Source organism: Drosophila eugracilis, unplaced genomic scaffold (assembly GCF_018153835.1).
Source record: "Drosophila eugracilis isolate 14026-0451.02 unplaced genomic scaffold, ASM1815383v1 contig_1104, whole genome shotgun sequence".
NCBI classification, from domain to species: domain Eukaryota; kingdom Metazoa; phylum Arthropoda; class Insecta; order Diptera; family Drosophilidae; genus Drosophila; species Drosophila eugracilis.
This window is the reverse complement of record NW_024571881.1, coordinates 644683-668459: the sequence shown is the minus strand read 5'-3', so window position 1 is coordinate 668459 and position 23777 is coordinate 644683. Positions and strand designations below refer to the sequence as shown.

Here is a 23777-nt window from a genome sequence, read left to right as displayed (position 1 = left end):
GAAAAGTTACACAAAAACTTGCACATAAAGCAGTTTTAAACTCCCAGTCCCAGATTTAAATATATATTTTTTAAAGCAAATAAATATTGATTTAATCTTATGAATTACCATTAAATTTTCATTGGAATAATATATCAAATGAAAGGAAATTGCGAAGAGAAAATTAAATAAATACTCATTAAGCCCGGAAAATGCATTTCAAAGTAATTAAAGTCAGCAATAAATGTCAAAAGAGGACAATTCTCCTAAGGGGAAAATTGATTTAAAACAGATAACAAGTTGGTGATGGGCAATTAAGGACTTTAAGCAGAGTGACTAAACTAAAACAATTTTAATATAATTTAACTTAAATATTTGTTTTGCCTCTGCAAATACGAATAAGCCTTGGGGTCTAAAATTTTACATTCACTTGAAATAAAAATCAAAATATTTTTCTTGGTAAAAAATTACATGAAAACAATGCCAGAGGCATGGATGAAAATAACACACAAAAAAAAGTGCAAAATTAAAGTATAAATAAAAATGAAAGCGTAGGTTGCTATGCCCCAAGGTTTTTCCATTGTTGTATTTTTTCCAGATAAATTTTATATAAATACCTTGTTGGATTTTCTTTCTTTTGTGAGCATTCATTCAGTAATTGTAATCAACATTCGTTAGCTGTTCTTATCGGTAGTTGCTTTTTAATTTTGTGCCATAATAAATTCATATTTTTGTGCCTATTCAACTATGAAAATATTATCGTTTAAAAAGAAGAAATCATGCTCGTTATCAAAGTTTATTTTCATTAAACATTCATATTATTTTAATTTTTACTGAATTTATTTGTCAGGCACTTCCACATTTTTATCGTGAAATACAAAAAATAATTTAAAAAATAAGATTAAAGCTTAAAAATGTAAAACTTAAAGCAAAAGGCGTTTCACTAAACGTGTTTGTGTTTAATTCTTAATTTAGCTGACCTAAATTAGTTCTTTCTCACTTCTGCTTTTAGTTCTTTGAGTCACGTTGTCCAAAAATGTTTAACAGCATGACTCAGTCTGGCTTAAACTTTGATTACTTAACTGTATAAACATAATACTTACCTATATAATAACCTTAAAGTGTGCTCTAAGAGGTTTTTTGAAGTTGGCTTCCTTTTCGTCTTTGGCTCAATCATTAAGCAGCTGTTGCTCATCAGATGGTGTAGCTGCGGCTGCTACGGCTGCTGTTCCATTCAATCATCAATCAAAATTTTGTGCTGTGCGTGCCAGGAAAAGGAGACAAAAAAAAGGAAAAAAAAAAAGAAACTGTAAGCCGTAACTGAAGGCTTTAATGATGCCAAAATGAGCAGCAAAAATGTGGCCAGGCTCCTCTCCCTTGCCTGCTTCGCCGCTCGCTGAGGCCAAAATGCACTGCAGGAGCCGCAAAACTGCAGCAGTAAAATTGCATTGCCACAGGCAAATGAGGAAATGCTCCTGCTGCTACTCTTCCTACCTCCCTCCCTACCCAACATCCCAGCCAGTCAGTCAGTCTCCCTTTTGCCCCTGTGGCTGCTCTTTGACTAATCCATCAACAAATGAGGCTGCCGGCTATATAGCACGCATATATAGCGGACTGACCAGGGCCTGCTTCCTGCCTGCCTGCCAGCCAGCCAGAAATTGCAATAAAAACGTTCTTCTCGGCCTGACCGAAACCATTTGGTCAGTTACCCTTCAGAGAGCCCTCCTCCTCCTCACCCAACGTATTGCTCACTTTTTGCTGGATTTTTCAAGTGCCTTTGGTCGCATCTTGGCCCAAACAGCAGGAGCAAATTCTTTTTTATTTATATAACATACTATATAAATACAGATGTGGTCGTAATTGTAGGATCATGGGGGCTATATAGTTTATGAGATGATAATTTGCCAGATCATTTTATGGTTAAGATCTAGGAAATACTTTTATATATCTTAAGATTAGAGTTGGGATAATCTAAAGATATACACTGATCTGATTTCAATAAAATGATTTCTATTGAAGTTATAACTGCTATTATGCTTTCCGCAACTGTATATCATTGCACGCTTTTTCCCCAGGACTTTGTTTGGCTAGATGCTTGGCTCAAAAGTGGCTGCTGATGGCCCCCATCCGCTATCTATCCGCCTGCCACGCCCCCGTTCTCCACGCTGCGCATTGATGTGCAAAGTTTTTATGACGCATTCGTGATTTCTCTTTTTCCGTTGCTTTTTCCCCACTGCTTTTTATCTCAACATTTTTTTTCCGTTCAATTTTTATTTTATTCCTTTCTGTGTGTTTTCATTTTTTTTTCTTCTTGTTTTTAATGCTGCAGTGCGTCCATTTTAAGGCCTTTTGTCCTTGACTCAAGTGCTGGGAAAACTGAGAACTCTCAAAAATGAAATGCGGTTTCTTGCTTTCGCGGAAAATTGCAGTTTTCGGAGAGGAAAGGAAATATATTTTAAATATAATACAGAAATGCTTATTTTCGCTGTAATTAAGTGTTTTATAATGGGCTTATTTTGTGCCAGTTTAGTTAATTAAAAATTACATATTAAACGATAAAAAAAAGAACTTTAAAAATAGTTTATAATAATCAAGAAAAAAAAACTTTCCAACTGGAGATGCGGGGCATCGATCCCCGTACCTCTCACATGCTAAGCGAGCGCTCTACCATCTGAGCTACATCCCCTTATAGCCCCACACGTGCTAAGTCGAAATTCCAAGCAAACGAAAACTATGGCGTGTGCAAAGGCAATATAAGAGATAGTGATTGTTGTTGTTGTTGTAGCGATCGGACCCGTTGCTTTTGATTTAATTTCCATAGTTTTGTTGGCCTTACGTCGGCGGACTTATCTATAAATAAGTAGAAAATGCTCAGTCAGCTGATTAAGGCATTGGGAAAAAAAAGAGCTTTCTGTGAACTTGACACTTTCAAGCAGTTTTTCACTCTTTTGTTTCTTGTAATTATTTTTAAATCCTCTTTATCTATGTATCTACCCGCTGTATCTACTTAAACCCGCTCTACTTACTCAATTTGATTAGTTATGCTTAAGTATTTTCCTTACATTTATGATTAGCTAATTAATTAACCGAAAAAAAAGAAAAGCAAATTTATTGCGTCATTTGGAAAGTGCTCAATTACAGGCTAATTAGTTCGAAGGCAAGAGCCGGAAAAATATGAGAATATGAAAAGAGATAGACAAATGGCTTTGAAGATGAGTAGATGGATGGATGGAGGGCCTATTATAATATTTGTTGAGCGAATTTGGGTCACAACTTGTTTAGTTTCAGTTTCGCTGAACGTGTCGAACGTGTTTTCGTTGCTGTTGCTGCCATCTCTTTCCCACTGTCTTTCCACTTTTCTCTTACCCAATGTCTGCGGCAGCTGTTGGTGTGTGAAGTTAACTATTTGCAGCAGCTGTTGGACATTTACTTTCAATATTGGAATGAAACTTTTTAGTCTGTCGTCGTTTATATAGGTCACTTTGACGTCATTATCGAGTGCTAATCAAGACGATATTGGGGGCAGGGAAACAAAAAACTGATATTGAGAACAACAGGAGGCGTCTGTTACAGTAGGGACTCTATACAAAGAAATGTATGGGTGAAAATTGGAGTCCGAAAATGTAAAACCCATCGAAACCTCATGGGAAACTTTTTTGGGCAGCCCTTTTTGTTCGCTCTTTCGAATAACCACTGTAACTTAATATCCCAAAGGCAAATTGGCTTTATGCGGTTTTTGATATCAACATTTGCTTGATTAAGGCCACAACAGATGTGGCCGAATTAAAGGAATTTCGAGTTACCGAATCGGCAGATTTATCTTCTGTAATTTTTGCCCCATGTGCCACATGTGCCACATGCTACACCCAAACACACACACACACTCACACAAAAATCATGATTAATCGCATTTACTAATCAATACAAATGTCGCTCAAGCCATTTGACATTTAAGATTTGTGGTCTATCGCTCCTGTTTGTTGTTGTTGTTGCTGTGCCCCTTTGTGGCTTATATTACACATACGCACAGTAGTCCCAGATGGCGACCCAGCTCGCCATTTGCAAACCCACAAGCCTTTGTCAATTAACGGGCGCGTAAATTTTCCAACTTTTCGGACATATCCATGCAGGTGTGAGTCGGTGTGGTGTACTCGTATTCTTGCAACAGTCACAGCAACAGCAACAGCAAGAGAAAAATGCAAAAGTAAGTGGGAAATATTTCTCAAATGTTTCACAGAATTCCTCCAACTCTATGAGTTCACACGACTCCGCGGTTTATCACAACCGGCATTTTTCCAACTTTGTTTTTCCGACTATCAGCCATATTTCAACTCGGGAATGCTAATTGACATCGCGTGCCAGAATAAATGTCATCAGCAACGAGTGAAAATATGTACATGGTTATATATAGTTTTTGGCCTTAACAAATTTGTGTAATAAGGTCAGTTAGGGGTTAATGGAGTGAGTGAAATGGTGGGAGAGAAACGGGTCAGTTTACAGGAAACGCGTTTCGGTGAATAGGGAAAAGGGTGGAGAGAAAATGAAAGAAATTTGAGGGGAAACGCAATAAGTTTACCTCATAAATTATAGCTACGTAAGGGTGATGTGATTAATGAAGAAAATTGGTTAATTTTCTATACAGAAGTAATTTGTTAGTTTAGTAGAATTATTAGAAATGAAAATAACATTTAAATCGAAGAATTTGAGAACAAAAACTTCCATGAATACTTAAAAGGAAACTTTTTGTTAGTCCAAGTTTATGTTATGAATATTTCTCACCCCCCTTTAAAGATGATTTTGCCAAGCAGAGACATCATTATCTCTGGTAATTACCATTAAATGGCCATCGTTTGTCCATTAGAGCAGCTCTATGTGCGTGCTAAGTTTACAATACAAAATCTAAGCATGTCCTCTACTCGCAGCGAATGCATTAAGCCAGGACATTGATAAATGGTTGAATTAGTTTTAAGCAAAGCAAAGAAGAAACTGAGTAAGTAGATTAAAGCCACGGATCCCCGTTGAACATCCTTTTTCGTTCGTAAATATTCATATTTGCACGCGTGTCTGTCATAAATATGAAAAGCGTTTCATAAATTATTGATAGAAGATACAAAGGCGTAGAGGAGGAGACAAGAAGCAGCGTTAGCTATGGTGTAACGAGTTACGTAAGACCTACCTCAAGCCAAAAAGATAAAGGATAAATCGTAACGTGGCTTATCAACAGCAAACAGCCGAACAGCCTTTCAAAGACCCGAAGGTCCTTATGTTATGGCATTCTTCTTGTTGTTGGTATAATGCCTATATACTCGTATATATAGGTTTATATTCTTATGCCACGATAAAGTGGCAACTTCATTCAAATCGTTGTGGCATTGTTTGTCCGTCGAGTATTGAAATTTATTAGAGCATCGCCCATCAATGATAGGGTTCGGATTAGGGCAAAAAGGATGCTTAAAGGAAGAAGAAATTCGTAACAAAGGCAAAGCAGAGACCTTGAGCTGTCGGTTGCCGCCGGCTCTTTGGGAAAATCTTTAGATTATTACCAGTCGCCAGCCCGTCTTGGCCTCGATTTTCTTCTATATACCTACACACACCAGTCACCCAATCCCCCAGTCACTTTCCATGACTTCAGCAATTTCATGCAATATATTTTGTTACTCACTTGAACCTTTCCCCATTGTTATAACTCTCTCTGACACGTACAAAATCCTATTTTATTTCGGGGCTTTTTTCCAATTTGTCAAGAGGAGAGCACAGCAAGTGGATAGGAGCAGCAGGAGGGGAAGGAAACAAAAAGGACGCGCGCGAGGAGCTATTAACTTATTAGTACAACGTGGCGTATGAGCAACTTGTTGAGAGGAATAAAGTCATGAGAGAGAAGGGAGAGAAGGATCACAAAAGGGGGGAGCCCAGCAGGAGTGGAAGGCGCAAAAACAAGGACGTGGCACAAAAAACAATGACAGCTTGTCATGCTTATGCCACACGCTCCACCTGAAACGCACACACACACGCACACACACTGGCAAAGGCACCCACACACAAGCTTAAACAACATGACGCGAAAAAGTCGGCTACATTTATTTTTTTTTCCAGTTTTTCTTCTTTTTTTTATTTATGAAAGGAAAGAAAAATGTGCAAAGGGAATATTGAATTTGTGCCGTGTTTTGATAGGGTACGAAATGTTTGTTTTAATGGGAATATGGAAAATTTTATGAAATGGAAATTTATGTGGCCAGAAATTGTTTCACATAAATCTGTGTCACCTACTTGGAAAGTTAAGTCAGCACATAAATTGTGAAGTTCAAAGGGGAGTTTTTATAAGTTTAATTTTAAATTATAAGAAATTTTAAGATTTTTTCATATTTACAAACTTTTTATTTATAAAAAATGTTTTTTTTTAAGATGCATTTCTTAAGATTGCCATCTTAATGTCACTCACTGAAGTACGTAATCTATTTGGACTCATTTTGCATAATCCAAGTGTTCCCTTACTTGAAATTTTTTACGGCACAACGACGACGACGCTTTGTCTGCCAGCCTTGGAGTAACTACTGTCCCCCGCTCCCAAACACCACCCCCTGAAAAACCTTTCCGAGAGTCCTTTTGTTTTTCCTTTGCTCACATGAGAAATGTGCTCAACGACGACGACGACGTTCGCCATTTACATTTATAATATTTTTATGTCACCCACGGCAAGGCTCATTCACCACCCACTCTGCCACCCACTGTTGCAACGGTATATATCATTAGAGAGTGTTCGCCACGCCCTTGGGCTGGGCTTAATTTTAACAAATTATTCACAGACGCCACAAGAATTTTTTTTTTTACCATCTTCTATTATTCTTGCAAATTTTGTTCTCCTTCTTTTTTGCATCTTTTATTACATTTTCTTTTTTTCCACCCTTTTTAATGAGCGAGCCACGAGCGTCGGTGGGAAATTCATACATTTTCCTGCCAAGCATAAAAAAAAAAAAGAATAAGCGGTGGCGTCGGCATCACCTTGAACTTTTGTTGGGAAAATCTTTTGGCCAACTTTCATGCGTGTTTCTGAAAGGAAAATAAAGAAAGAAAAAAAAAGAAAATGAAGTGAAAAAAGGAGGCTGTGTCAAAGGTGGAAAGCGCAAATGAATTGGCTTAAAAGCTTAGTCAGGTGTAAAATATAAATAGCCCTAAGATGATAACATAAACAGAAAGTCGTGTCCTGGTTCCAGGACATTTTCCCTGATCAATGTTTTGGAAGGAGTTATAAATTTGTGTGGCTTTCATTAATCAGATTTGGTAGGGTAAGAGCTGGAAGCTGAGCATATTTTTGGAGAATCTTATACGTTTTTAATGAGATTAAACATTAAGAAGGTGTTTTAAGGTTAATTAAATACTAAGCAGTTAATAAGTGTAAAAGCATCGTAAATCTGTTTTAGCTTTAAATAAAAAAGTCCTTCTGGGAAACTAGAGTCCCTCTCTCTCTCTCTTTGTAACGTTTAGCAAAATGAACAATATGTTTTTTCGAGGCAAACTATTTCCCCAGCATCCTTCCCCCAACTGACCTTTTTTTCTCTTTTTGTTTGTTCCTCGCTGTGCAATAATTAGACAATTAAGCGCATAATTAATTTAAAAGTAACCCGAAGACCCCCACGGGCGGTCAGCCATCACCGAAGCAGAATCCTAAGCCCAGTCGGAAGGCGGAGGGGCGGAGGTTCTATCCTTTTTGGCCTTGGCCCCCATGGGCAAAGCCCAAACATGCGAATGTTTGAAGAGCCAGAGGGAAGCTGGGTTGGGGAGGGGAGAGGGAGAAAGAGGGGGTCAGGCTAAATTAAACATGCGAAGCACAACAAGAAATCGCTCGAGCATGCAAAATTACAAGGGGGGGAAAGGGAAGGCATGGGCTGTTTCGGGTGGAAAATCCATGAGAAATGCTGATGACGGTCTTAAGTATGAAGCGACAACAAAAGGAAAAGGGAATACATTAAGGTTGAATGTTAACTGGACATGGGGAGTACCCTGGAAGTCATAGGGGTTCGTTAGAAAATGGGAAACTATATAAGGAAAAGTGTAATTAAAGGAAGAAAACTTATCAAAATTAAGAAGTTGCCAAAATTCTATCACTTCTGATATCATAACCTCCCGTTTGCTACCCATTAGCAGCCTAATCAACCCAAATATAGAGGAGTTGGGAGCTGCGTTAACTTGCGGCCACTGTTCTACCTCCCCGGGGTCCTTTGGCTATTTTTGGGCATTTCAGGAGCAGAGCAAGTCAGCCACATCGCTCTATTGTTTGCGGACAAATCCGCACAAAAACGTAACGCAACGTAACGAAATGAAATGAAACGATTTTTGCCTCACCGCCCACACGCGCTCTTTCAACATTTCGGTGGCTGCCGCGGCCACTGCTACTGCTACTGCTGATGATGATGATGATGATGATGATGATGATTCAAGGGCACATCATCGGCATCATTATTTTTGTATCCACCCACCAAGAGGGTGGAGAGAAAAGTTTATTTTTTGTGTGCTGTCGCTCCCTACTACCCATCGGCATGTGTCAAATGCATGTGGCATAAACTTGTTTCTTCTATCTGGCGCCGATTTGGTGGAACGCTTTTTGTTTGTCTCTGGCACTTTGGTAATTTTCCATTACATAAAACATTCGTTGCATACGTTGAGGCGCATTTGCGTCAGAAGCTGTGAGAGGGCATGAAAAAAAAGAGCATAGCAGGGGCAGGGGAAAGTGTCATAATCAATTTGGCTGGAGTGGTGGTGCCACCGAACCGAGCGATGGCGTCACGGAAAAGCCAACATTAAATTTAAATTTTCAAAAGATTTTTACATAATTGGTAGAGACAAGTTTGGGTTTGCTTGTTTTGTGACATTGCCATGACCTCTGGCAAGTCTTTGTTAACAAATAATTTATGGGAAAAAGGAAGGAATATGTTTTTGTTAAACTAATTTATGAGTTAACTTAATCACTTATCACTTTAAAACAAGACTAATTTCTCTTTGTTTGCTCTTCTCTTTCTAGGTAAGCAATTTAAGACAAGAAGAAGGAAGAAATTATTTAAAAAACCAAAAGCAGGGCTAAGTATTAATTAAAATTTGAGTATGAATTTTCATATGCCACCACCCCGCCCATCAATTAGGTCAACAGCTTTGGCATGCCTCTCATTTCTCAGAGTGCCAGAAATTGAGGCATAAATTCATGTCAAACGAGATTTTCACTTTTTAGCCAAAACAATTACACAGAAAATTATGAAATTATGACAGGGGCGGCCTCTCTTCTCTGCTCCTTCTAAGATTCGGTATATAAGTATATATTTCTGTTGTTTTTGTTGGCCTGTTGTCATTTTTCATTCCGCCCCCCCGAAAAGACTGGCCCGACAAGCAGCAGCAGCAACAGCAGCAGCAGTTTTCCTTTTGGCATTAAAGTGAAATATGGCCAACAGCTGAATGGCAAAACAAAAAAGAAAAGCGAGACACTAACGACATTGACAATGACTCTATTGTTTTGCCTTTCCTTCGAACACATTTTTCATAGTATACTTAAGAGAGTTTTCATTTTGGCTAAGGAAAATTATAATGACAGGATTTGGAAATGAAGTGAGCAATCAAAATGGATTTTAATTGATTTTAGCTTCGTTGGGCTGTAAAAGTCATTGACTGACTGCACATACTAGCACATAGACTTGGACGCACAACCCCCTTACCCTTGGAAAATTCTAAATTGCATAAATTTATTTCGTTCTCTCTCTCTCTCTCTGGCCGGAAAATGCCACGCCTACCACCTGCCTTTGCCTGCAGGCCATTTGTAAAATTGATTACGCGCATAAATTGAAGCAGACGACGACGATGACGACGACGTCGACGACTACGCAGAGTAAGAGGGGGTAACAGGAAGTGGGTAGCGGGATGGGAAAGAGACAGGAAAAACGGAGATTGGGTTTTCCATAGCTTTTCCATAGATATTTGCCAGAACATACACAAACACACACACACACACAGCTTGGCTAGTTTTCAAATTGAGTTTTTAAAGCCATTCTGGCATGCGAATATTCGTTATTTTATTTATATAATCAAATTCAATTAAGCCTAATTGCTTTAGCCTATGGTTAGTGTCTATATAAGACCCCAAACTCTCTTCCGGTTTTGGGGTTTTCCCCCTTGTTTCCCCTCTCCATCCCTGGGGAATAAACCCCAAAGTTATTAGTCAATTAACAACAGCGAAAATGTTGCAATTAATGTTGCTGCGTATTCAAAGAGCGAGAGAGATAGCTGGCTAGTTGTGCGAAAGAGAAAGAGAGAGAGAGAGAGGTATGGAATGAATTCCCTGCTGGTATTGGCATACATTGCCATAATTATAACAGTGTGAAATGGCTGAAACATGCGAATTAGTTGCCATCGTTGTGGCATCAAGGGAAAACTTGGCCCAAACATGATGCATCTACATGTGGTACAGGCGACATAGAGCTTTATATGGCGATTTTAACCCAAAAATAGGCTTTATATGGCAGTTTTAACCCAAAGAGAAGTTAAATAAGGTTTGAAATTATATGAAATTTGAAACATGTAGGCATGTTTTTGACTTTAAACCTATAAAAACCTCTCAGAACTATCAAAATAAAAAGATATATGAAAATAGTTTCGAAAAATCGATTAAATTTTGATACTTCCTAGAACTAAACTCTTTTTAAGAGTTAAATATATTCTTTAAATTACAATTTCCCAACACTTTCGTCACCTGTACAGTAAACACCCGCATGAGTTTGCATTTTATAGACCATCCACCGCCGTTGGCTGACCAAAATAATGGACACTGCTGCGTAATGCTAACATCAGCAGAAGGACAACAATCGTTTGGATCAGCACATCAGAGGGCAAACAAAGAGCAGGAAGGCAAATTGAAAGCGAGAGGGAGAGAGAGAGACAGACAGCGTCCAGTGAGAGTGACAGAGACAATCAAAGCGATGTCAGGACGAACAACAGAAATTAGTAATTTACACGCAGGCCGAAATGCGAAAATGGGAAATGCGGAAATGGGATATGCCACCCCATCATCAGCAGCTGTGGGCTCATGTGGCATATATAATGGGCCCATAATTATAGCAAAACTGCAATTAGTAATTGAGGAATGCATTTTGATATGATTTTAATAGTGTTTTTGAGATGATTTTAAAGGTTTAAACAGAAAACAACAATTTTGCAGCCACAAAAATTCTTTAAAAAAGTTTAAATCGAGTAAAAACCGCCAAGAAGAGTGAGTTCCAGAATGCTGAGTGAGAGGTGGGTTCAATGAACGTTTGGTTCTGGGTAGATGGAGGAGAAGGCAGTCAGCAGACGAAAATGACGACATGAAACAGCATCAGCAGCAGCAGGAAGTTAAAGGCCCAAAGGCAACAAATGCTCACTTGGATGGATCAGCTTTTAAGGGGAAGATGCGGGAGGCGGGAGAGAGGTGAGAGGAAGGGTATTAAGGGGCGGTCGAAAGGGGGTGTGGCTGAGCCAAGAATGTTTGATGATGAGTGCACAAGGTGATGAGTTATTCAAAAAGCATGTGCAAAGTGTCAGAAGAAATCAAAAATGAAATTATGCAAGCAGCAGATGAGGGCGACGGCTGCCTGAGATATATAATGCTGATGCTGATGCTGGTCTCTAAAAAGGGGTCCAAAAACATCATTTCTTATATATGTATATATACAAAAACAAGGAATCAAGAGATTGAGAGAGAGAGAGAGTGAAAAAAAACTGAAAAGGAATGAAATAATAATGTAAAGTAAAGGCAGATGTGACCCGCAGGCGAGGTCCAAGCCTGAAAAGTCATTGAAAAGTTATTTTTCAGCTTAAGCTGCTTAAACCAAATGAAAGGAGTATTCAATGGAGGTAGATGTGGGTATTGATAGAATGGGAAATATCCTGTAATTAGTAGTTAGGAAGATTTTCAGAGGAAAACATTGGAAAAATATTGTTAAATTCGGTTCTAGACTTGATTTTTTCAAGTATTTAACAGATTTTTGAAGGTAAATCTTAAAATTATAAAGTAAACAATATACCTTCTGAGACTAGGATTCCTTCCTTTAGTTTATAACCAACTGGCCAAGAGTCAATCGAAAGGATATTTGAATTTGTTTGCGGCACGAAAAAGATATAAGAAACAGAAAGGGAAAATGGCCAAAATGTAAAATAAGAAACAAGAAGACAAAAACTTTGCGAGCATCGAAATGGCAATTTGAAGTTTTCCATCCTTTGGGGGCAGCTTCTCCGCACTTCTCCCACTACAGAGCTTAACCCCTTTTCCCCCACGTATCTATAAAACCATTTTTTGATTCGATTCCAAGCACTTGAACACGAACGAACAGACACCTGGAATCTGAAATTGGGAAAGACAATTGAAGATGTTTTTTATTCAGCATTTCGTTGGTTCTCTCCACTGAATCAATCAGAAATCGAGGGAAACTATAACAAATTTTCAAGTTGAGTGGAGACCAAGCGGCACAAATTGAAGGACAGAGAGGCAGACCCCCAGCCAGGGGTCACTGATGATAAATTATTGATCTCTCCCTCTCTGTGTCTGAGCTCTTTGTTGTCTTGTTGGGTAATTATCATTTAGTTCTGGCACTTTTTCTTTCGCTACGAATATATTGCCCTGCTTTAAGACTCATTTTCCCAACTGGTTGTGCGTTTTCTTGATTCTCTTAGAGCAGGGACACGCACATGATAAATGATTTCCCATTAACTGACATTGAAAGGAGTGGAAAGAGGGGGAAAAACACGAAAAACGAAATGAAAACAACATCAGAAATTGCAGCAGCAGCAGGAGCAGCAATGATGTAAAAGGAAAATGAGGGGGGGAGGAAAATGTTGTAGGGAGAGGCCAATCAAAAACGAAGGTCAGAAGGGGGGTTCGAATGGACAAACATACAGACATGCCGCCTGCATTTTGTCATCCATCATCATCATCAGGCTTGCTCTTTCTGTCCCTATCTCTCTCTCTCACTCTCTCTCTTTCTATGCTGTCCCCTTTTATCATACCGCATCTCATTCGTTCTCATTTGTCCATGTATGTGTGGTCTTATCGGTTGGTTCTGGCGGTGCCAGTAAACAATTTTTGATTTTAACCCAATTCATGGCAAACAAAGTGAATTCTTGATTTTGAGATTTCCTCTTTGAGCCAAAGACTTTGATAGATGACCATAAAATATTACTGGGTGCGAGTCTTTTCTTACCAAGATGAGCTGTTTTCAATGGGAAATCTTTATGAAAGTTATAAAAAGTTGAGGAATAGAGATATTAATAGAAAGAAGTAACATTTCATCTCGTTATGCTTTTCTAACTGCCATTTGTCTGCCTTTCTTAGACATTTGTTGTTTTGTATTTTAGCATAATGGTGTTACGCACGCTCCTCATTATCATTAACACTTCTGATATTGTGCCTAGACGATTTTCATTTGTTTTTCCAACTCAGACATGCAAATCGCTTTCTCTGCGCCCTAATGTATGCTACACTCAAATTGGATGCTGACTCATCCAATAAGAAACAAAAACACACACACACAGAGAGAGACAAAGAGAGGCAAGCATTGGCCTCACACAAACCAATTCAATCTGCAGCAATTTGGCCATAATTCTGAACGCTTAAATGTCGTCGGCCGAACTAACAGGGCTAAAAGATTTACGGCCCTCAACTTATCAAGCAGCCCAACCAGATTCCCTTAAGCAGGGCCAAGAAAGGAGAAAAGAGGAATATTTTCTGGTAACCGAAGAAGCAAAAGATGCTGCGCAGTTTCTGCCCACTGAAAGGAATGGCCATAACAAAAATATTTTTCACCACAGACAAGGCAATGCTGAAAGATAGCGAAAAAAGTAGAAAAATTGGTGAAAAATGAGGGCACTTAGAGAAAAAAACATATATAAAAAATAGATTAAAAAGAAAGCAACTTAAATAAAAAAATATATAAAATATGTTAATAATGGAGTTTTCCAAGTTAACCCAAAAAATATCTTTAATAGAGTTTAAATTTATGTAAATTTCACAGATTTATTGCTAATTTTTCACTGTGTAGTTTACTTTGCAAGTAGCAGTCGGGCAGACAGACGACAAGGACTTGGCCCCAGACAGGACAGGACTCTGACTAACACCCAGCCATGGCCAATGGCATCATAAAAGTTCTCCATAAGCCGGCCCCGACGCCTCTGTGTCGTTGTCGGTGTTCGAACCACCAACCCCTTCTTTTAACCTGATTCATTCGCCTTAATTTTCCATCACCCAACCAAAACCCCACATGTCTGTCGTTTGACCTTTTTTTTTCTCCTCTCCAAAATTTTTGGTATTGCTAATTTCGTGTCGATGTCCTTGTGTTGGTTTGTTTATCAATTGCGAGAGACAATCCACATTTGACTATTTGCTAGGCGCCATTTTGTAGGCTCGCAAAAGGGGTTGGGGGTTGGGGGTTGGGGTGGTACAAAAAAACAAAAGAAAAATATAACTCCCGGCATTATTGTCAAGGCAAAAAGTTGAATGAACTTTTAAACTCCATCGAATGTTTGTTTGCCTTCTCCCAGTCGCTGTCTGATTTCGACTTTGTGCGCTTTGTCTGGCCGAGAGAGAGTATAAAATGACATTCAGGCTAAAAGAGCGGGGGGCAGAGAGAGAGGAGTTCGCCATTGAGGTCTGTTTATAATGCGACACTTGAGCGGTGAACAAGAAGTTGAAGATTAACTTTTGGCTGGATGGAAAACACACAGGAATTTTCTCAAGGAGCTGGAAATTAAATCCATTAAACTCAGATTTTAAGGATTAAAGAAAGTTTATTAGAAAAATAACAGAAAAAAACCTTTAAAAATGTTTATTAAACTTATATAATTAATTAACTTCTTTGATTACCTTTCAGGGCTGTCACAGATCCTCGGGATGGAAGACGCGTGGCCTTGAAGAAGCTGCCCAATGTGTTCCAATCGTTGGTCTCATCGAAACGCGTTTTCCGTGAGCTGAAAATGCTCTGCTTCTTCAAGCATGAGAATGTAAGTGGAAATTCGTAACTATCTTTATACGTTAACTTAACATTTCACGCTGATGACATAAAAATTTAATTAAAATATTTACATGTCAGTGCAAAGGGTGCGGGGATGGATATTTATCCTTTTATTGTATGTTAAATATCACGTATACGCCATGGCTGTCGGACTGCTTTTGGCTTATTTCTTGCTTTTTCGTTGTTGTTGCTGCTGCTGCTGCTGCAGTGAATTTATTAACAATTATATTTTCCACTTTCGTCCCGGGGTCTTTTTCATAATATTTACAACTGCAACAGAACAGAGATTGTCCTCTGGAAAATCTATATTTTTCCTTTGTTTTTTTTTTTGGTGGAAAATTTTCCGCATTTCCTTTTTTGGCCACGCCCACCATTTAATATCCGTTGTTGGCCTGCTCGAGTGGAATTATTATTGTTCGCTGAAATTATTGTCATTAATTAAACGTTTGATATGGCATGTTAATTTATTGAATTTAAACAGTTCTTAAAGGGTTAAGTTTGGTGGCTGCTGGATGGGTGGTTAGTCGGTGACTATAATAAATCACAAGGCAAAATGAGATAAGGCAGAGATAGGAAGTTATTAAGGGTTATAATTTAAAGTAGTTTGTACTTTAAGAAACTCTTTTTGGCCCACGCTGTGTCAGCATTTAATAAAACCTGAAAATTTATGACAAACAAATTTGTAAGCGAAGGGGACAAAAAGTATCTGTGAATGGTTCAACATTTTGTGGCAGCTTAAACCAGCCAGAGGCAATGGCAATAAATGCATAAATGCATGTTGTAATTTTGCCAGAAATCTATTAGCATGAGAGTACAGATATATATATATATAATATATACATATGGCTGAGGGTCGAATGTTTTATGCGATTTTATGGAACATTTTCTATAAATATATATTCCCTCTGAATTGTCAGCGTTTATAATTTATTTACATATTCCTTGCGATTTCCCCTGCACGTGCTTGCATCTGGCTTTTCATATGGCTAACTCTAGAACCTTTTGTTACAGTTCCATATTTGGCAGATTTGACATTTGCATTCAAAGTTAAAAGTCAAAGAAGAGGTTATTGTTGTTGTTTATGGTTTTTATGGTGTTATTAGTGGAAACTGTCACAGGCAGAGTCTTAAATGTCATGGTCTCTCCCCTCTAATGTTGGTTTTCTACTTCGGCTAAATCATTTTCAGATTGGTTCAACGTCATTAGACAACCAATAGGCCGTGGGCTGTCTGGAAATCTAATGCAGATAGAGATAGCCTTTATCTAGCATCTCTGTTTATCTATCATCAGCATATCCATCAGCCTACATGATTTCCTTTTGTGATATTCTTTTATATTTTTTTTTCTTTATCGCGCTTGGCTGCGTGTGAATTTCGTAATGCAATAATGAAGAGGTATAGCAAAAGTGGGCGTTATAGAGCAGACAGCTAGATTTTCCATCTCCCCTCTTACCTTCTCTACTCTCCTTCTTTCTGCAATCTCGATTCCATATGTTGGCTGCCAGCAACAACAACAACAACGACAACAGGGGCTGTAACACCTTGCCCAATATGCAAATTTTCTATTAATATGCATAAATTGCTAGAGGTGGGTGGGCTGAATGGCAGTGGGGGTGGTAAATAAAAGAAGGCGCGACTTTGTTGTCAACGCTGGAGATATATGGTAGAGATGTACTGAAAGAAAATGCTTTTTAGTCTTTATTAATAAGAAAATATATTAAATTAAGTTCAAGTTTCTCTTTAAGAAACTAAACCTGAGTAAAATATTGTTAAGTTAGTCAAAGAAATGACTGCTAAATGACAAATTCTAAACTAAATTTGAATTTCAAATAACATAAATCAATATTTAGTAAATAAAATGCTAAAAAAAAACCCAACTTGTCACATTTCCCCCCTTGAAAAACCGAAAATTTGTCTAGATTTTCTTTGGATGTTTTTTGCATCTGCCTGTGTTTCCTGCTTCATTTCCTACATGACAGACATCATTCAGAGAATGGCAAACAAGTGCAATCAACTCCAAAACGGTTAGGCTAGAAAGAGATGGGTATTGAAAGACTAGAAAGAGACAGGCAAGGTTAGAGGGGATAGGAAAAACACTGGGGCTTGGCACGTGGCTGCCTTGCATTTTATTGCAAATTGGCTTCTCCCTCCACTACGCTTTTCATATGGCCTAAACGGGCTCAACTATTTATAACTCAATCAATGAAAGACCTCCATTTCGAAAGTTGTAAGTTCATTGGGTGGGGTTGGGAGTTAGGTTTGCTATTCATTTATCAATTCACTTTTTTGGCATATTATTTTGAGGTCAATATTGTTTGATTTATTGATGAAAATTTACTAACAAATTTACTTTGATATGGAAATCGAGTAACATTTTAACTTCCTCAAACTGAAGTTAGTCTGGATTTCGTATATGAATTTTCCATATTTTCCCTTTTGCTTAGATTAAGGCAACTCCTTGACCCTTTCAATCAATCAAAAACTTGAATGATAGACCGCTTTTCAATGGCTTTTCACATCGCACCAATGACTCTTCTCATGCTTTATGCATATTGCAGTTTATGGCAAATCGCTGCAAAATGTTTGCGCCCCATTATCCCCAAGCCCATTTTCAATTGCAGAAAACCCCCAAAAAAAAAAGGAAAAGAAGTAAAAAGAAAATAGGAAAATATTTCAATAAAAACGTTTTTCTGTTGTATTTTTATTTCTTATTGCAATGTACGTGGCGCACATTTCAAAAGCATTTCTCACATGCAACTCGGTTGAGGCAGGCGGCCTCTTTACTTCTTCTCCCTCTGCTTTTTTTTTAGATTTTCCTCCCTTTTCTACGCCCAAAATGATTGAGTTTGACGCGCTGGCAGCATCAATTGCATGCAAATTTTGTTATTATTCGCATTGCTTTTGCCACTCATTGCTTTTAGCCATTGAAATGTCAATTGGGAGGGACGTTTTCTGAGGGATGTGTGTGTGTGTGCTTTAGGGGGTTAAGCCAAGGAAAATGATAATTCTATTCAGCTGAACGCTTTATTAATGATAGAAATGGAAAATGGAAAGCAAAATGTTGATAAATTTTGATTGTATTAAAAAGTTGCATTTTCTAGGCACATCTTAGTTAATATTTTCTCAATATTATATACAAAATCATATTAGCCACCAAATTTGATATAATTCAAGAGGTTTTCTGCACCATCTGTTCCCCCTTTTTCCTAACCTTACAGATTCATATCTAGCAGGAAATGAGCCAGCAAAAAAGCCAAAGTGGCTTTAAAAAGTTTCTTGTAAAACTTAAACTAGCTGGGAGAAATCAAAGGAAATTTATGTTGCTGCCGTTCAAGGTTTTTCTTTTATTTTTCTAGCTCTGCGAGTTGTAAGAGTCAATTTCGGTGGAGCTGCTCCTTTAGCCCCCTTCCAAACTCATTTAATTAGCCAACAAATATGTGTTGACAGCTGCTGCTGCTGCCTGACAATCTTTTAGCTAGAAATTTGTTCCTCAGCTTGGAATGAAAATACTTGAGAAGTCGAAGACGGTGACACTTTTGCTTTTGTTTTTTCACAGCGACATTGGGGGATGGGGGAGGGAAAATTCACTGGAAACTTGAAGTTTGTGGGGTGGGGGGAAACAGAAGAGGAAGTTGTAGACAAGAGCTGTGGCGCTCAGTGGGTTAACAGGGGCTGGAGCTGATGTGGGTTTTGAGGTGGGTTAAACAACAACCTGCCACAGCTGCTGGTTGCAACTTGAACACAAGTTTCACTTGTTTCGCTGTATCTTTATTTAACTAGAATTTTTTAGGAGGTACAGAAGGAAATATGTTTATGTTTTTTAAAGGAAAATAGTTTTTTTTTATAAATTTTTTAACTTTAAATGAGTTTTTTAATATTAATTATTTACAAAATAGGATTAATCAGAGTTTTTATGTTAAAATAATAATTTTCATGAAAATTATTTTATTTATTAACAAATTAGTTTCCATTCTTATTTGTAAATCAAGAAAATTCCCAAAAAAAAAAAAGAAAATAAATTTTAAACACAATTTTTTCTCTCTGCATTAAACTATGAAAACTCAACCCAGTTAGCTGTTGCTTTTGTTTTTCTTACTAAGTTGCTTGGCTGCCCAATTCGCCTTGTTTTCCATCAACCCACCAGCACCAACCCTCCTCCCTTACATTTTCATACAACACACTTCAAGGACACTTGAGGCTGCCTTCGGCGGTGCACAATGCATAAATTTGGTTTCTGATTGCAAGCCCAAGCCAAAATGTTAATTAGCTGCAAGCCGCACGTTGCACGTGAGACCCCGAAAAAAATAATAAAAACAACAAAAAGTAGAAGAAAAACCAAAATAATTCAGCTCGAGTAATAACAATAACAATAACAACCCAGCCAAAGCAGCAAATTACGCGCCTGCGCGGTGCAGTTAAGTGCAGTTGCAGTGCAGCGAGGTGAAGTGCAGTAAATGAAGTTGACCGAAAAAGCAACTACGAAAACCATTCAGAAACACTTGAATTTCGGTTTTTCCCCCTCTCTTTTTTTTTTGTTGCCTGTTTAATACCCTAACGGAAAGAAAAACTAATTGGTTGAGGAAGGGATTTGGTCATGATGAGTTGGCATCTTTAAGATAGCTATGTATCTGTATCTTTGTGTATAGTAAACTGAAATGAAGTACTAATTATTTTTTGGGGATTACTAGCAGGTAGCTAAAAAGCAGTGGTACTAAAAAATAAAGTCAAAGAAACTTAATATTTATTAATTAATTATCATGACATTTCCTAACTTTATCTAAAAACTTAAGAAAACTTTTCCTCTTCATACAAATCTGAAAATATCTTAAAAATATTCAAAAAACTTTTATAACTCATAGAACTCTCCAAAAAAATAGTTCTTAAAATCTAACAAAAATTATGATTTTAGCTCTTACAACTCCAGAAATTTATATCAAAAAGTTAGTAAGAGTATTCCAAGATTCGTTGTTCTTTCACCTCTTCGCTTTTAATGTTAAAAACCGCAAACGCAACAAATGCAGTCGCCAAATTACGGCAGCGGCGGCGCAGTCGCGAAATATTACAGAATTTTACAGGCGGGTAAAGTGGACAAAGTAATAAATATATATACAAAAATATATATACAAAAATATATACACACATATATACTTAAATATATATATAAAACAAAGGCAGCCAAGCAGGAGCAGAACTGAAACGAAGGGGAAACATCACGTAGCTCCTGTAGAGCGAATGCGAAAAAAAAAACACTTTTTTACCACTTAAGACGGCGACGGAGATTCAGACTTGAAGACGACGGCAGCGGCTTAGCTGGCCAACAAAAAAAAAAAAAACAAAAAACAAAAATAAAAAAGAAAGAAAAACCAGTAACCAAAGTTGTCGGCACTTTTTGTTGTTGTTCCTTAGCAATGCTCCGCGAAAAGTGCTCAAAATTGTTGAACTGCTTTCGGCTTTTGCCAACTGCCGCCGCCGACAAACGCCAGGCAAGAAGGGGTTAAATGTGCAACATTGTGGCTGGCAACATTTTTTTGTGCTGCTTCCACTGCGGATTTAGGTTTTTTTTTTTTGGTTTTTTCTTTTTCACGCACTTTGCCGGCCAACTGGAGTTGTATAAATATTGTAAATTGATTTTAAATGGATGGCGGGGCAAGGAGTCGCTCCTCCTGTTAGATTTTTTGATGTGATTGTTGCAAGTTCCTTCGTCATCTCTGCACCGCAAGCGAAAATAAATCAGCGCTGGGGCCTGTCTGTCTGTGGTTGGTTTTTTTTTTATTTTTTTTTTTTTTTTGGGTTATAGCTTGTATTCTACTGTCCATCAGTCAGCGGACTTGCACCCTCCTCTCTCTCCCCTTGTAAGAAAAAGCCAACCAGACTTTGTATCTCCTTCATCAAGGGTTCAACAATTTCCTTGCTGTTTTTTGCTTGTGGCATTTAATGCCCCGGCTGCCGAGCTTAACATGCAACTTGATTTTTATTGCAACTTTATAATTTATGACCAGCCCCCACGTAATCCCCTTGAAATGAGGTGTAAATGGGTGTTGACTGTAGTGCATTGTCTAGGGATATTCATTTTGAACTGCCGCCAGTTCATTGGCATTGCCAATATTTCTCAGATTTATTGATTGTTGATTATTGATTGAATGTGAATGTTTATTTAATGATTGTTTTTTGTTTGTTTATCTTGCAGGTTCTTTCGGCTCTGGACATTCTACAGCCGCCACATTTGGATTTCTTTCAAGAAATGTATCCTTTTTACAAAAACATAAACGAAAAACTCAAAGAAAAGTTTAACTTTTGCACATTTATGTGTGTGAAAATTAAGCTTAAGGTGAAATTTGGTGGTTTTCAGGAAACCGCAAGATTTTGTTTAATAAATAATTGGGGTTTAACTTCTCTTTAAGAGAACTAACTCTCTTTACACATTTAACTGAAGATCTAGACCAGGGCTGCTCAATATCATCTAACGGCAGAGCATTTATTAACACAAATACAAGAAAGCGTTCACATATTTAGTGATGCTTTTGTGTTGGTTTGCAACTGTGCACTGAGAAAAAGAAGAACTTCTTTTTCGCTCACCGATTCATCACTCATTTTACTCACCCGCCAATTCGTTCACTGCGAAATAAAATGTAAAATGCGAAGAGCAGTTGTAAAGAAAGAGTTGCAATGCCAGGATGCGATGATGTTCGGGGAAGAAACAAAAACAAAATATTACAGTTGGTGACGGAATGAGGCGGAAAGAGGAAAACGAAAATTTTTTAGTGGAATAGCGCCGCGAGAGCTAAAAGCGAAGAAGAAGAATGAATGAATATGAAGAGAGCATTAAAAAAAACAAATGAACTCTCAAAGAATAGGCGTTGCACCCCTGGTCTAGCTAATAATTCGTATTTAATTACATGTTAGGCAATGGATTCTTGATATTAAGTATTAGCGTTTTAACTAATTCATTCTTAAAAATCATAACTAAAGAATTTCCTTATAACAACGAATGACTTCCCTAAATATTTATACCAAAAATCATATACAAAATTTTGATTAATCCTTCACCCCCCTTAGAAACCATAAAAATTCGATTTTTCAAAGTCAGCTGCCTGCTTCTCGGGCTTCGCAGGGGAAACTTTTGGGCTAAAAGCAAATGTAACTAATTGAAAAAGTTTTAAGCTCAAACAAACAAGACTAAAAAAAATATTGGGCAAAGAGTAAGAGAGAGAGAGAAAGAGAGTTTGAAAACTATTGTTTGTTCTTTTCGCATGTCGCCATCAAATTGGTTTTCACCTTAACCACCCACCCCCTATAGCTATGTGATAACGGAGCTGCTGCAATCGGATCTCCACAAGATAATCGTATCGCCGCAGCACCTGTCCGCCGACCACATCAAGGTGTTCCTCTACCAGATCCTGCGCGGCCTCAAGTATCTGCACTCGGCCCGCATCCTGCATCGCGACATCAAGCCGGGCAATCTGCTGGTCAACTCGAATTGTGTGCTTAAGATCTGTGATTTTGGACTGGCCCGTGTCGAGGAACCCGATCAGGCCAAGCACATGACCCAGGAAGTGGTCACCCAATACTATCGGGCCCCCGAGATTCTGATGGGCGCTCGTCACTATTCATCGGCGGTGGATGTCTGGTCGGTTGGTTGTATTTTCGGTGAGCTCTTGGGTCGTCGCATCTTGTTCCAGGCGCAGAATCCGGTACAGCAACTGGAGCTAATCACGGAGCTGCTGGGCACACCCACCATGGAGGATATGCGGCATGCTTGCGAGGGTGCACGCACCCATATGTTGCGCCGGGCGCCCAAGCCGCCATCCTTCTCGGTGCTCTACACACTCAGTTCGCATGCCACGCACGAGGCGGTGCACCTACTCTGTCAGATGCTGGTCTTCGATCCGGTAAGATATTGATATTAGAATTATTAAACAGAGATTTGGCAGCCTTAAACTATAACCTTTTCTTATTCCTCCCAACCAGGACAAGCGCATTTCTGTGACAGATGCCCTGGCGCATCCGTATCTGGACGAGGGCCGACTGCGGTACCATTCGTGCATGTGCAAATGCTGCTTCACTACCTCGGCCGGAATGCGCCAGTACACGGCTGACTTTGAGCCCTCCGCCGGCCAGCCCTTCGATGATCTATGGGAACGCAAGCTGACATCCGTGCAGCAGGTCAAGGGTGAGTGGAAATGAGTGGGATATATAATATCAAGATTTATATATAATAATCAATTTTTGTAATTCTTGCAGAGGAGATGCACAAGTTCATAGCCGAGCAGCTGCAGACGGGTCGTGTGCCGCTGTGCATTAATCCACAGAGTGCGGCCTTCAAGAGCTTCGCCAGGTGAGTGAAGAAGTTTTCCCACCCGAAACAAAGAAAACCCCTTTTCCCCAAAAAACTCTCTGCACGCAGTCCTGTCCTGTTTTTATCCCAAACCTTTCTTTTTATTACAAAATCTAACACCTTTAGTCAAAATTGTAAAACTCATTTTCTGTTTCCTGAATTGATTATTTTTCATATTTTTTGTTTTAAAATTAAATTGACCTTGGCTTCCGTGTAATGCTCTCTCTCTTTCTTTGAAACCATACCCCTAATTGTCGTACCTTGTCCTACCCCCTTGAAAACTTTCTCTAACTATATATCTAACTCTCTAACTAACGAACTACGATTATGATTTGTAACCTTATTTTTAAATGATCTTTTTCGTTTGTTCTTTTATTTTTGTTGTTCAACATGGATATTAATCTTGAAATTTCTATTAAATCGAATCGTTATATTTGCGTTGTTAAG

At 38.4% G+C, this 23777-nt stretch overlaps 1 protein-coding gene and 1 non-coding gene across 3 annotated transcripts in view; one reads left to right on the top strand and one right to left on the bottom strand.

Moving 5' to 3' along the window:
• LOC108109799 (serine/threonine-protein kinase NLK) overlaps window positions 1–23777 on the top strand; it is a 71734-nt gene that overhangs the window by 41773 nt on the left and 6184 nt on the right. For both annotated transcript variants that reach the window (XM_017218508.2, XM_017218509.2), the window contains exons 2-6: window positions 14856–14985; window positions 21183–21238; window positions 22293–22884; window positions 22964–23165; window positions 23237–23330. In XM_017218508.2, coding sequence (XP_017073997.1) covers window positions 14856–14985; window positions 21183–21238; window positions 22293–22884; window positions 22964–23165; window positions 23237–23330 — 1074 coding nt within the window. The remainder of the gene's footprint in view (window positions 1–14855; window positions 14986–21182; window positions 21239–22292; window positions 22885–22963; window positions 23166–23236; window positions 23331–23777) is intronic.
• Window positions 2593–2665, bottom strand: Trnaa-agc. The gene has a single exon. It is a non-coding gene; the product is annotated as a tRNA-Ala (tRNA).